The 15,754-nt window shown below is 31.9% G+C and overlaps 1 protein-coding gene across 1 annotated transcript; it reads right to left on the reverse strand.

Annotated features, from left to right (window-relative positions):
• Positions 1-7,441: 7,441 nt before the first annotated feature.
• LOC146936281 (uncharacterized) lies at positions 7,442-10,866 on the reverse strand. Its single transcript, XM_085757690.1, has 5 exons — positions 9,913-10,866; positions 8,918-8,968; positions 8,683-8,751; positions 8,390-8,533; positions 7,442-7,842 (listed from the first exon to the last, which is right to left on the reverse strand). Exons 1-5 carry the CDS (start codon positions 10,864-10,866, stop codon positions 7,690-7,692), a joined length of 1,371 nt encoding a protein of 456 aa, XP_085613816.1. The 3' UTR covers positions 7,442-7,689.
• Positions 10,867-15,754: the final 4,888 nt, after the last annotated feature.

Genomic DNA, 15,754 nt, shown 5'->3' on the forward strand with positions numbered 1-15,754 from the left:
CTTAAAGAATTATGATCCAAGATATAATGAGAGAGCAAAAGCTTGTTTGTTTGTGAAGAACTTTGTAAGTGAATGATATTTGCACTTGAGAGATAATTGCTTTGTTGTGTAAGTTTCTCCCCTTGATACTTGTAAGCCTTCCTCTATTTATAGACTTTGAGATGCTTGCTACCCACATAAAAAATCCAGCTGCCTTGCTTTAATTTGAATTGCATCTTTGCGCTCCAAAACTTTGGCTGGCCGAAACATATGTTGTTTTGCACATGAAGATTGATCTTGAGAGAGTCTAATGCTTCCTAGAAAAAAGCACACGTTTCTCTTTCTTGCAAGCTTGTCATGCGTGTACCAGCTCATGAGAAATACCTTTGATGAAGTCATGTGATTATGTTACTCCATGACATGTTTACCTTGTCACTTAGATAATTTAAGATGTGGTACTTTTCCTTTAATGTGTCCAAACACTTTTAAGGCCCATAAGTATTTGTCCAAATCAACTCATATATTATTCCTTAATTTGGTGAGACATATTTCTCATAAGTTTTCTTGATCTTCATGATTTAATGCTTGTTGTTCAAAAAGATCAAACTTGTCTTTTATGCGTGAGTGACCATGAAGTTGTTTGTGTGCCAAGAGCATTCTTGAGATCATTCTTATGAAACAATTTCTCACAAAAAATCATTAATAGATAACAAGATGAATTTAAATAAATATGTTTGTAATCCTAAAAATAATAAAAAGGATTTTGTTTCGACATATCTTAGGTCAAAAATTGGGGTATGACACATATGTTGTACTCTACCTAATGGTTGTACAATTTTTTTCATCAGATTCCTTCTTATAAGATGAGTGGGACATAAGGGAATGCACCTCTAAGATGGTGTTTTGTACTTGGTCGTGCTCCTCTATCAATTGAAACTTGTTAGTTGGTAGGGAAGTAATATTAAGTTCAAAGAAACCTCTTGGAATGCATTCTTGTTTGTCACTAATCATCTTATGTGAGGGAATTTGATGGGAAATTTTTTACAAATCATTAGGTAGAATGCAACATGTGTTATATCCATTCTTTTGAGTTTTCAAAGGAGCTGCAAATATTTACACTAAGTATAAAACACTTCAATGCCAAGATTTTCAGTAAACTTCCAAAAAATTAAACTTAAATCCAACATCATGATGATACCACATATATTTAGGGAGAATGTAATGTGATGTAGATGAAATTAAAACTAAATAAAAAAAATTTTGAATTGATTTTGTGTACTTGTGCAACTTTATTCAAATTTATTCAATACGCAACTTTATTCAAAACACAACTTTATTCAAATTTATTAAATACCAAAATGCGAATCATATCAAAAAATTGGCATCGTAAGTATAGTCCTATCTTGTTCATGTATTTAGGGTTGCTCTTTGGTGGGGATCCTAGAAAGCTGAGATTTTGGTATCAGCTGCCTGACCGGATAAAAAAACAACTGTCAGGTTGGAAAAGTAGAAACTTGTCTATGAGGGGTCGTTTGATTCTCCTTAAATCTTTGTTGTCCTCCATTCCGGTCTATTTCGTTCCTTCCTCAAGGTCCCCTCAGCTAGTATTTCTTCCCTTGAATATATTTTTAATGAATTTTTTTTTTTTGGGGGGGGGGGGGGGGGGGGGGGGTACTTGGATTAAATGGGATACTTTGTGCTTGAGTAAAGATTATGGTGATTTGGGGTTAGGAGTTTAATTTAGCTTTTCTTTGTAAATGGTGTTGGAGGATGTTTAAAGATACAAATAATTTATGATATAAGGTATTATGTGCTCATTATGGGCATGAAGGGGAGAGGTTGTGTGTAGAGAGGGGTGATGGATCAGTGTGGTGGAAGACTATGAAAAATATTAGAGAGGGGGTGGGACAGGTGGATAGAATGTGGTTGAGAGACAATATTAGTCGGAAGGAGGGGAATGGGAACTCTACCCTGTTTTGGGTTGATCCGTAGTTGGATGGTATGCCTTTGAAGGATTGTTTTAGAAGATTATATGAGTTAGCTGACAATAAGTTGGCAGCTGTGGTGGATATGTTTTCTATGGGGTGGGGGTTCATTGGAGAGGCGTGGAAGTGGTGTCGGAGGTTGTTCTCTTGGGAGGAAGAGTTGGTGAGGGAGTTTGTACGGCGTCTTACTCCAGTTGTTTTACAGGTTGGATCTGCTGATAGATGGATTTAGCATTTGTATTCATCTCAGTATTATTATGTTAGTAGTGCTTACAACAAACTGTCAGAGGTGGACATTGTAGCACCCCATTTTTCGTTAGGATTATTTATTTATTTATCATATGTATGTAATTGTTTGTTTGTGTGTTTGATTTGAGATTAGTAAATTTTTAGACGAGGAGGATATTTTAGTCACTTTAGGACTAAGGGCATTTTGATCATCTGATGAGAGAGGGTATTTTAGTAATCTTATAATTGAAGGGTACTTTAGTGATTTTGATGTGGTGGGTTATTTTAAGTAACTTAAGGTAATTAATTAAGGTGGCGGTGTATGAGTATTTAATGGGAGGTTTTAATGAAGTAATTTTGTAGTAACATTTTAATGAGTGGAGAAAAGTTGCTAGGCCCATTAAGAATGAGGGAAACCTAAACCATATAGTGAGACTATATAAGGATAACTCTGGTAAGAAAGAAGAGGAAGAAATAAGAAGATCTTAGAGGAGAAAGAAGAGGAGCAAAGATAAGAGGGAAGATAGAAGAGCATATTGAAGCTCTAGCTTAAGCTTTAGGAAATTAAGGTAAGGGGGGGATAGGTTTGATTCTCATAATAAACTATAATCACTTCTATGACATATGGGTCATGTTTGTTTTCATAAATTTAATGTTGAATTTCGTGCTTGAAATTAAGTGATAATTATGGGTATGATGAGAATTATGAAATTAACTTGTTTATGTGTTCAAACTCAAGTTTGGTGATTTCAAATAGAGTAAATTACACTCCCCTCCCCTCTTATGTTTAAATATACACTCCCCTCCCCTAAGAGAAGCTTGAATTACATTCATCTCCCCTCTTATGTTAAAATCTACACTTTAATCCCTCAATAATTTTTTTTCTCTAATAATCTAGAAAAAAATAATAATTTAACACACTTCGGAAAGAAAAAAAAATATTGCGGGTCTATTTTAATATAATCAAAATGTGAATACCTATTTTAAGCTATTTGAATTAATTTTGTTGACAATTGTTATTATTTTACATGTTTACCCTTTATGAAAGAGAATTAGTTGATGTTTTCATATATTATTTATTATATATTGCAGAAAAATATGCAACATAAATAGGGATATAGTGGTAAGAAATAATTAATGTACATTGAAATTTGAAATGAGTCTTATAAAAGGAGACAAAGAAATAACACAAAATGGTCTTATAATTAAGGACAGAGGTAGTAAGTTGTTTTGAGAATTTTGCTTAATTGTGTGAAAGTTATGAAATTGTTGATAATTATTGCTTAAACATGTCTTAAATCACTTGTTGAATCATTGAGTATGTTTGAATATTGATGGTTTATGAATTGTTGGTTTTGGTTGTGAAGTTTTGTTTGAATTGTGAAGTTTTGGAGTTTTTGTGAAAAATGATCATGATTATGAAAACTTGATTATTGATGATATGAATCCATGTTTAATGTATTTTAACTGTTCCTTTTACTTGTGTTATCTGTTGATGATGTTTCTACAATGATTTTGGGTTAATTGCGATCAAAATGGGATTATTGGGGTGTTTTGGTGTGAGTTCCCGAGAAGGAACCCATTTTTTGGGTTCTATGTTCCTGCTAAAAATTAGCAGAAAAACAACATCGTAAATATCTCAGCAACATGTAATACCCTTAATTTCTTTATCTCCGATAAAATCCAATTATCCCAACAATTCAACCACATCAAAAAAATTAAATAAATAATAAAACAGTTAAATAAATAATATCCTAAAAATCGGGTCGTTACATAGACTGTGTAAAAAATAAGTTGTTGAAGGGTTTTGCAGGGCTTATAACGAATAAAATATATTTTAAAAACATACATTAAAAAGTTAGGGTAATGCTAACTTGTGCCCTTATAACACATGTTAAGAAACTCAAAAGAAGAAATATTTTCGAAAATTGTGTGCATTCAATTCATTGAAAAGTTAAAGAATATATTTAATGCACACATTTCAATAAACTATTTCTATATTTGATTCATTAACTTGTGCCTTAAGGGCACAAGTTTTCATTTCCCAAAAAGTTAAACTACATAATTCAACGGCGTAAAATAACATAATAATAAGATGAGTGATGAAGAAAGGGTGGGTGTTCTAAGATGTTGTTTTGAACTTGATCCAACTGCTCTGCCAACTTCCATATTTATATTGGCCTGAAAACTAGATCAAGTTCATAAAAACTTCTTGGTGTTTAGATCTCAACCGAATAAATGTTTATACTTGTTTGTTGTGTTTTACAACAAATGAACCAAACATGTCTAATTGTATAAGTTTCTATGTGTAGTAGACCACATAAACTGTCGGTGTAAATTGGACCACAAAAAAATCTTGTGCTTCATAGGTTCGGATTATAAAATCTAAAATGAACCTCACCCTACAAAGTACGAGTGTTTAACAAAGGTAATTGAATTTCAGGGACATACATTAGATATAATAATTTCAACAACATAAAACAACAAAAGAAAGCACACATAAAAGGTTACCGACAAGTCAAACTAACTTCTTCATATGGTTCATTCTCCATGAGAGCTCTGGTTTTTTGTAGTTCTTGGGTTGGGTCATAATTTTCCGAATATCTTAGAAAGATCTAACCAACAAAGCGTTCAATTCGATCGGTTCTTTAGTATTGTACTGACCAAATATCAAGAACATGGTTCTCACATTGTCGTTGTTCATGAGCTTCTTTTGGATGAACTACACTCTTCCATCTGAGTCAGTTGATGGACATCTATACTCAACATCATCCCCCTTCCTTTGACCCAGCTGTTCTTTCAACCTGTTCAGTGTGACATCATTCCGAACCTTGAATAGATGGGGTTTTCATCTGTTGTACTTGTATTAAACTACAACTAGTTTGGTGTTCAGATTAATGACTGAAGTGTCCATCATTATATGGTGTGGTTTTTAGAAAATGAAAAAGCACGCAAATTTATAGAAGTTTTCTTGGATCGTAGACCACAAAAAGATCACATACTTGAATGGTTCAAATTATACAATCTGAAATTTCCCTCATCCTACAAAGTATAAGTTTTAACAAAGCCAATGGTTAGTTAAGATTATAAAATCCAAACAATCATGGGGATGTTTCAAATTATGAAATCTGAATCACCACGGAAACATGACAATTTCTTGGTAAGCAAGAATGACTCGTTGTACACAATTTTTTGGGTTAGTCAGCAACAAATTGACTTGTCAACAAGAGTTGACTAATTTTTTTATCCTAACTAATGGACAGTTACACTCTCTGCACCATCCTTCACAAATATCCTCTATAACTACCCACCAATCCTTCACAAATTCTCATTCCATCTCACATTTTCTTCTTTTTAATTCTACAATGTGCTTCCACTGTTAGCTTTTCATACAAAAATTTTACCCAAATATTTTAGAGATTGTATGAATGGTCAAAGGGCATGGTGCCACTATGTAAATTGGCACCATTTGTTTAAGCATAGGGTTGATTCGTCTAAGTGTAAGGTTGATCATCGAAGTCTCCTTCTCCCTAGACAGGAAACAAACCTTACCTCAACCTCCTTCCCCCCTCCATCTTCTTGTACCATAAAGGTAGCATTATGTTGTTAATAATTTTATGTAATAAGCTTCAATGTTAAAATAAATGTACTATAAAAGATAAGATATATTAATAAAGTGAGATTTTGATTAATTTTTGTCTCTTTTCATTTTTTTTTTGGCTATTTTCAATTATGTTTTCTTAGTATTTTATGTCAAGTGTTTGATTCATTAAATGTTGTGTGGGCCGCCGCCTTACCCACTAGGGATTTAGGTCCAATGCACGTGAAGTAAGGGATTTAGGTCTCAATTTTTTGGCTCTCAAATTAGGCCTTTAAATATAGTTCATAATATATTAATTGTTGCGAATACATGGTTTCTATATAATTATACCTGATGAAACCGTTGTTTGTGATTTTGAGGGTTATAATCTCGCACCTACAAGAGAAAATGAACGCATTTAATTAAAGGGTCTTGTTAACCAGTGCCTCCGGGGCACTGGTTAAGGAATCCAAAAGTAGAAACATTGTCTTGGAAATATAAACTGTTACTTTTGACTAACTAATTATTACACAACTTTTTAATAAAATCTTACCTCTTTTAACTACTTAATCAATGCCCCGGGGGCGCTGGTTAAAAACCAAATAGTCACAATTTGATATGTCAAGATAAGATATAGACCTAACATTATACGTGATCATCTTTCTAAGATTGTGATCAACCATATTAGTCTCTCTTCTATAGAGAACTCAACATAAGATTAAAAGTGATCAACAAAGAGTCTACCACGCTTGTAGAGTCAAGAGTAAAAATGATTTATTTAAGGTCCAACTCCTTCACCCATTCGATATCAACCAACAATCACACATCCTTTCCCACATTAATCTCCATTATCGGATATAGCCACATCCTTGCCCAGACTCATCACGAACACATATGCCTATTCCCACTCTGTTTTGAGGCTCAGAGAACCAAGCGTTTATGTTACATAAAATACTGCTGCCACCTCTACAGAACATTTGGTTGTTGTTGTTGAGTGACTTGTGCATGGCAATTGGAAGTTGCTGCCACCTCTACATACACTTACCCCTATAAATGATATTCACCGCATTTTCGAATGTGTTTTCCCAAACTGTGTTATGACTCCTCCAAGCAGTCCAACATGCTATCACGAAAGCACTTTTTCTTCTTTATGCATTGTTACCAAGCCTTCAAAAACTATATGCTTAAAGCTTGAGTCATGCAGCAATAAAGGATTAATTGTTTGGTCAAACACATTTATACACCAACAACCCAAGAACCTAAACAATGTGAGACTTCAAACCAAGTACAAACAACTTCAATACATACGCTCACGCCTAGCATGGTCTTGGGTGCAAATTCCACATTGCAGTTCTTAATTCGACTTTGATGCAATGTTAAATGTATTTCTAATTACAAAAGTTAGCTTAAAGCGTGAGGAGGTCAAGCACATATAAACCCAACAACCAGAAACCTAAGTAATACGGGACTCCAAATTACAAACAACTTTGATAGATTTGTCACCGCATCTTATTCTAAAATATGAAGATATTGAATATACAATATCGTCTCACTTATATGTTGAACAACTTCTTTTTCTCATTTTCAACAACGGAAAGTAGAAAGTGATAACAAATCTTTTGTATCAAAAATGATCACATAAAAAATAAGAAGAGGTGATCACATAAGATAACAATATAAAAAAGTGGTCAACAATATTATTGTCAAAATAAGTTCTTTGACTCAGTTATCATGCAACTGATTCAAACAAAACGGTAAAATATATTGTTTGGAAAGATTTTTCACCATGTAAACCAAATTAGATAATAAGGAAATCCTAAATAACTGAAAAAGATAAAGCAATAGTTTTTTGAGAGGAGATAAAGCCATATTAAAAGGCACAAAAATATCAGCTGATGAGACCAACTTCATTTGTTATCAATTTCCATCCTCATCTTCAACAATTTCCAGAGCTGTTTTCTTACAAATAGGACACGCATTCCTCAGCTCCAACCACTGTTTGATGCAGTGAAGATGATAAACATGGATACAGTCAAGTCTTCCAATACTCTCCCCATCCACAAAGTCTTCCTAATAAACATGAAGAAAAAAATGAGGGGTATATTATGAGATTTGAACATGCTCATATGTTAGGATTTTAATATATAGTTCAACTTATTCTTACGAAAGTAGATTGTACATAAATGTGTCACTTTTTATAAAAACAATCTTTTTTTTTTCAATGTGAGCTTTGATCTTCTCAATATCATGTTCACTGGAGAGTTTAATGTGCTATTGGCAAAATTTGAATGACAAGCTAAATAAAAAAAAGAAACATAACAATAAATCAAATAAATGTGATATCAAATTATGAGGTAATAAATGAGATTTCAAAAAAAAGAAACAAGTAAGTTAATTTTTCCAATCTATCATTGAAAATAAAAAAGAATCTCATATAATTACTATTTTAAAAATTTGTATCACATACAAAAATAAGAAATATATATAAAAAACAAAAGTTAGTTTTGTTGAAGCTAAATTGTGAACTTCATATGTTGATATATTACAATCAAATAATGAATATATGAAACATATATTTGGCCTCTCCCTCAAAATATATATTTATAATTGGTCTCACCTGGCATATGGTGCATGCTTGGTTTTGAGTGCTGGTTTCATTAGGGTTAAACTGGTAAGTCTCTTCATGGATGCTCCTAAGAATTTCCTCCTCTGTCAGCCCCCTCTCAACCCTACCAATGTGACCCTCAAGGGCCATCATTATCTATAGTTGAATTCATTATTTAATCAATTGATTATAATCTTGTAATGATAATTAAGCTATACTCTAGCTATTTTTTTTTTATAACATTTAGCACAATGTGAAGGAAAAAAAAACTATTAATCATACATTAATAATTACATAACGTTTACCTGGTTCAACCAATAATCTGAATCAATTAGCGGATTTATCGTGATCAAAAAATCAAGTATCATCACATCCTGTGTAACATATATATTTTCAAAATACATAAAAGTAAAAGTAACATGAATTTTTTAAAATTTGATATAATAGAAATATGTGTGTTTAAAAGTACTTGGCAAAAGTAATGATATCATAAAAAGAATTTAGTTATAAAAATGCCTAATTTGACTGGAATTTATTTACCTCACTCCGAATAGAGCCACCGTTGCGAAGATGTTGTAGGGTGCTTTGAATCTGTTACATTACATGTCCAAATGTTAAAGTCATGCCAAAGTATTAAAGCCATATTTAACTCATGAATGATGATAAATTAATAGTCAAATCAATTAAGATATATAGATTTGTAGGATAGATTTCTAACAACTTAATTATATGAATACTCTTAACACACACTTTTCATCATTTCCAATTCATTGTAGTATTACGTTTTCACATTCTTACAATATAGTAACACTAGATCACTACATAGTATATCCAATCTATAACCTAAATAACTAATCTTAAAATTTGAGTTGGACATAATTCAGTATCTATTACTTATAAATTAATTGTCATGCATGTTTTATTCAATGTCAAACTCTTAGCATGAACCATTACACCAATTATTAGACATCTGAAACATAATCTCCGTAGTCCAATAGTGGTGACTGAATAGCACACAACACAATTAATCTTAAAATGAACTATGATTTCATTATAGAATTTCACTCAAAAATTAATTTCTACGGTAAGGACTACGTACCCACCACTTATAAACATTTTGTCAAGCTAAGATATATCTCACCTATTGTTAGACTCTTAATTAAATAAGTAACAAGTTTTATTTAAAGAAACATAATTAAGATAGATTTCTAACAACTAAATTATATCCGTAGAATACACTTATCATCATTTCCAATTTATTGAAATATTAAATTTCCACATGCATACATATAACAACACTCTATAAAAACACTTATCATCAATGCGAAACAAATCCAGAATATTTGAAAGTGACGCACAATATTAACACAAAATTCATTTATAACAATCATCAATAAAAAATATTCACAAGTAATTAAATTGTATCTTGTAGTATTTATACATTAGGTATTATTTATGCCTATGTCTTTATGATTAATGAAAAAAATTGCCTTTTCAAACAAAAAAAATCACAGGTAATTAAAAAGTATATATACCTCATCCATGAGCCTATCCGTCTCAGCCCTAATTTCAGAAGTTGATATGAAAATGCTGTTATTACCACCAAGACGAGTTGGATTCACTGAACTTGCCAATGTTGAATCAGTTTGCATGTACTGCTCACTTTGAGGTGGATGAGGGTTTATCAGGTAGTCATTCAGTGATGGGCTTGAAGGCGGTGGGGGTGGTACAAAACTACCAGGCCTCCTAGGAACAGTAGTTGAAGCAAGAAAACTTGTTGGACCACCATCTTCAACTTCATGTAATATGGGTTGGTTCCACCATCTTCTACCAGTAGTAACAGCAGTGGTGGTGGTGGTGGTGTTAACACCACCACCAACATCAACCACTTCATTTAATATTGGTTGGTTCCACCATCTTCTACCAGTAGAAGCAGCAACAACAGTAGTGGTGGTGGTGTTAACTCCACCACCATCATTTAATATGGTTTGGTTCCACCATCTTCTGCCAGTAGTAGCAACAGCAGCAGTGGTGGTGTTAGTGTTAACTCCACCACCACCAACATCAACAACCTCATTTAATATGGGTTGGTTCCACCATCTTCTACCAGTAGTAGCAACAGAATTAGTGGTGGTGGTGGTGTTAACTCCACCACCAAAAGGCAACATTGATATGACATCACTAATACTGTTTCCTGTAGCAGGTGGAGCAGGTCCAACTCCAGTTTGTCCTCCAATAGTTGGATATGAAGAGGAGAATGAGTTGTTATCTCTCTCTCGGATGGATGACAGATGTGTCCATCCACCATTGTCAAAAGTAGGAATCATGTTGAGAGTTAATCCATTAAGTCTTCTTGGTGGAGAAGAGGAAATTGAAGAAGCACGATTATCTGCAGCATTAATTCCCAACATATACCTCAGGGATCTAGCATCATTGACTGGATTGTTGTCTTCAGTAGACCAATTACCTAACCGGTGTTGATTTACCATTCTTGCTTCCTTCCTACATGCACACCATAAGAACAACTATATATCAACATAACTGTAGACATATGATACTAACGCTAACATGTAGCATCGATAATAATTTGATAAAATAAAAGTAATTAAATGTAGATCATGATAGTTGTGTTGGTGAAGGTAAACATGGTTAAATCAAAAATATTTTATATCAAGTATCTAACCAAAATAGTCTTTTAATTTAGGCATAAATGGAGTTTTCTTTAGAAACAATAAATTAATTTTTTTCCCAATAATATATATACTTTTTCAAACGGTCCAAGTTCACAAGGCTTTTTTTTAAGGAAATTCAAAAGGCTATTGGATAACATATAATAGATATCCCCTAAAAAAACATATAATAGATCTGAAATGTACAAGAGTATGTGTGCATAAAATTTTGAAGGTATAAATATATAATAATAAGAATATTAAATTATTTTCACAAAGTAAAAGCCCAAATTCTAAATCATGAAAATTATACACACAATCAGTCAAAAGAAAGAAAAAAAATCATACATGCAATAAATTCATAGACAAGAGATTAAAGTCTTAAAAACAAGGTTGATTGATCAATCAATTGGTTGATCAAGAAATCAAACAAGAAGGGGCATAACAAAAGACTTGCACATATAAACAAGATTAAAAAAATTAACAAAAAAAAAATTCACAAACCAAACCCAACCTTGAATCACATAAATGAACAAAATCAGGTGGTCGTGTGACACATATATACATATACACATTCATAGACAAGAGATTAAAGTTTTAAAAAGAAGGTTGATTGATCAATCAATTGGTTGATCAAGAAATCAAACAAGAAGGGGCATAACAAAAGACTTGCACATATAAACAAGATTAAAAAAAATTAACAAAAAAAAAATTCACAAACCAAACCCAACCTTGAATCACATAAATGAACAAAATCAGGTGGTCGTGTGACACATATATACATATACACCATTGCAATATTATTAGACCGTAACCAATGATTATTTCAACATGAAAATGATATATAATTCAAAAATATTTACCTAAATAAATGAGTATATGTGAGAATTGATGGATGCTCAAAACCAAAAGCTATGATCACTACAGCTCAAGATCTCACTGATGGTTTCTTTATAGTATGGAAGGCATAAGTGACATTATAGAGAGCGTCAATTTATAGATAAAATTTCAGGGCCTTTATCTACGCTTAAATATAATATTTAATTCATATTTTTATCAACAAAACAATATATTTAATTCATGTTTGAATGTTTTATAGAAAGTCAAGTTCATAGTATATGCACTTAATAGACTGCTGACTAATATTTTGTCACTATGTGCCCCCTATGTCCTTTATCAACCTTCTTTCTATAGTAAAATCATTTTTTATATATTTTTTTATATAACGGATATCATCTTTATTACTAGGGAAAAAATATCATATAAATCAGTCAAATCTAATAAAGCATTTTGAGTTTTAAAATATTAAACAAGCATAAAATAATATCTTAAAATTTGGTCAAAAAGATATAATATCTTAATATGTAAATATTAAAATAATATATGGAAGGGTAAATTGTATAGTAAAAATGGAAGAGTAAATTATTATTAGTATACGTGACATTTGTTGGAACAAAATGAGTTTTAAACAACGCCTCTTAAGTTTTGATGATAACAAGGTATTAAAAGTTCAATTGGATATACTAATACTTGTTCAAGTGTGCAGGACCTTAGACTAAAATTTATTATGTCTTAATCAAAATATTGGTTCTGAAAGAACAAATTGAAGAGCAAAGATTTTCATGAGAAGCTATGTTGCAAGTCAGAATCTGAAGGAGTCAGACTCTGAAGTTCTCTCAGACTCTAAAAGCCAGACTTTGAACAAGCTGAAGAACAAAGGAGCATAAGCATTGGATGTTAAGCTCTGGTATTTCTGAAGATCAAGCACAATGGTTCTGAAGATGTCAGAAGGTCAATAGGTGTCACTTTCATTGAAGTACAATGAAGGACAAAGTGTTCGACCACTATCTCCAACATTCCCATGTGTATTGTACGAGGCTACAACTGTGTCTTCATTGGAAAAGAACAGTTAATTCCTTATTAAGGAAAGGATTCAAAATTATTCCTTCATAAGACATTAACTAAATCAAGCAACAAATCAATGTTGAATGATCAAGCTTCTCAAATGACTGTATGATGCACTGACACTCTTCAACGTCTCTTTTCAACCTCTATATAAAGGATTGAAGACTTGAAGATTAAACAAGACTTTACAATTTTATAATTTCCATTACTCTGCCAAAATTACTACGCATCAAATACTTAGAATTTCTTATAAACTTTCATATCTTATAAATTCATAAGTTTAGAGTCTGAACTGTGTTGTATTTTGTGAACATCTCTAATTGTATATCAAGTGTTTAATCCAAACAATATTCATTGTAATCTTTGATTTTTATGTCTCTTCCATGTGTGCTTGAGCATTGTAATCTGATTGATTATAGTGAAAAATCTCTTGTAAGTGACAAGGGGACTGGACTACTTCCGAATTGTAGAAGGAACCACGATAAATTGCTTGTGTATTTCTCTGCTCTCTCTATCTCTTTTATATCCGCTTCACTTAACTCTGAACATAGTTTTAGGTTATGAACTCTACCATAAGCTAAACTTTGGACTTGCTTAATTTGAAGAAAAAGTTAACATAATTCAACCCTCTCACCCTTCTTGTGTTTTTCTCACCTTCACCATTAATTATCATTTTACAATTGTTCTTGATAAGATTTAACTTTGTTCCTTGAAGTTTTTTTTTGAAGGATTGTTCATTGAAGTTATAAAATTAAATCTTTACCGATGAGAGTTGACATGTCATGGACACAAGTGATGTCATGGTAAGATATAATTGAAATGTGTAAAAACAAATTATGTTTGTGTAAACGATATAAGATTCAAATTGTTATGTAAAATTACATATTTAATATATACTCTCTTTGCACCTATTTAAGAAGGTCATTATTGATACTTTTTTACACATATTATAAAAATAAACTATTGTTTATACTGAATATATATAATTTGTATATGACTATTATTAAATTGTCCTTTGTATATAACATGACAAGAAATTGCGTGTTTCAGATCAAGTTTTTTGAGAAACACTAGTTCCTCACGAAAAAAAAAACACATCAGAGAAACAAAGTCTTCGAAAACAACAAGAAGTTTTTAAAAGTCTTCAAAAAATCTTGAGAGGGTAATTTTTTTTTTTAATTTTAACATTCCCTAGGAACAAAGTCCTCAAAAAACTTGTGTGTGAGAATATTATTTTTGAGGGACAACGTTTTCTAGAAAAAACAACATTTTTCTTGTAGTTTAAATTCGTTCAATGTTGACTTTTTAGATTTTAAAGAAAATTGATGGTATTCACTTAATCGTTCCAAAACAACCTTATAATTAAGAATAGAGGGAGTACTAAATATTATGATATTATTTTCATGAGAAAGTTATCAAATTTAAGATAATTTTGTAGTTATATTGTAATGTGTGTAAACATATACTTTTTAATAACATATTTGTTTGAGTTTCACTTAATTATGTAGATAATATATTCTCCATATTCTAGTCAATTAATAATAATAAAAGGTTAAATATGTTTATGGTCCCTTCTTATGGACCTTCTACCATTACACGATTTTTTTTGTTTCATTTAGATATTTCAATTAAGTAAAATGTTTTTGGTCATGTATGGTGAATCTTAAGATCTACAAACACTCTATACCTCTACAATTTAAATTCTTTGGTCATTAAGAAACAACTCCATCTTAAGTGTTATATAGAGAGTAATGAGAGATATGTAGAGGAGAAGGAGAGCATCCAAATCTCTAAGTATTTGAAAAAATGTTTGCATGAAGAGTTTGTCCAAAGTTTTGCGCTTGGTTGTTCTAGATATACGGAAAATAAAACAACATCGCAAAAGACAATGAACAACATAATGTCACACTTAGACAATGAAATCATAAAATAAAATAAAAAACAAAAGAAAAAAATTAATATATACGGAAAAACAGATGCAGAGGTTTGCTTATAGACCAATAAAATGACCCAAAATCACCCATATTCGGTGAGTGAAGAAGGAAGAGAACTTAGAAATAATGTAGAGTATCTCTCTCTAGAAGAAACTAGGACTATATAATATAAGATGAGAGATGGAACGTGATGGTCGGATTAGGCAAGTGTACCAAATCGTCTAAACAATTCGTGTTACTTATTTTATGTTGACGATATAAAATAAAAGAGTAAAGGATTAGATAATGCAATTTTTATTTGTTTGCAATAGAGCAAGTTACCTGTTTTTAGTTGGAGAAAAGTAAGCAGCGGTTAGGACTCTTTGAATCCTCGCTATTTATTTCGTTGGATATTAAATAACAGCCATGTCGCGTTTAGTTATCTTAAGTAGACTATACAAGTGATGAGGCCGTTGGGACATTCTAACCTAGTCGGTTGTAAAGCTGCACATCTTGATCGCAAGGTGATCGTTACGTTCGGGGTCTATATTATCTCGGTTGATCTAGGTATATCCTCTAATGGCTAACTGCACCTGTTGATCGCACGGTGATCCTTACGTGCGGTGTCTTGTTAATTCAAAGGTAATTGGAACATAAACTTTAATTGGTGTTCCTAGGTTTCCAAAGGCAATGAAGGTCAATGTTCCTAAAAGTTTTCCCATCTATGAATCTTAGGACACTCATAACACACTCTCATTCCCCCTTGATAGTTCTACAAACGGTCAGTCATATCAACGTCTAACTCACCAAGAGGTCGAAGACAATGGTCTTATTAGGTTTACTCCCCTTGGTGCTTTTTCCCTAATCACTAAACTAATTACATCCTAGGT

Source organism: Medicago sativa, chromosome 3, assembly GCF_051527215.1.
Source record: "Medicago sativa cultivar Bolivia chromosome 3, Bolivia_mono, whole genome shotgun sequence".
Lineage (NCBI taxonomy): Eukaryota > Viridiplantae > Streptophyta > Magnoliopsida > Fabales > Fabaceae > Medicago > Medicago sativa.

What these genes read in the sequence shown, in the direction of transcription:
- LOC146936281 (XM_085757690.1), bottom strand. Translation starts at nt 10,866, where the DNA reads ATGGTAAATCAACACCGGTTAGGTAATTGGTCTACTGAAGACAACAAT. An exon ending in CGGATAGGCTCATGGATGAG is followed by an intron (nt 8,969 to 9,912) that starts GTATATATACTT and finishes GTAATGTAACAG; the next exon opens with ATTCAAAGCACCCTACAACA. An exon ending in GTGGCTCTATTCGGAGTGAG is followed by an intron (nt 8,752 to 8,917) that starts GTAAATAAATTC and finishes TATGTTACACAG; the next exon opens with GATGTGATGATACTTGATTT.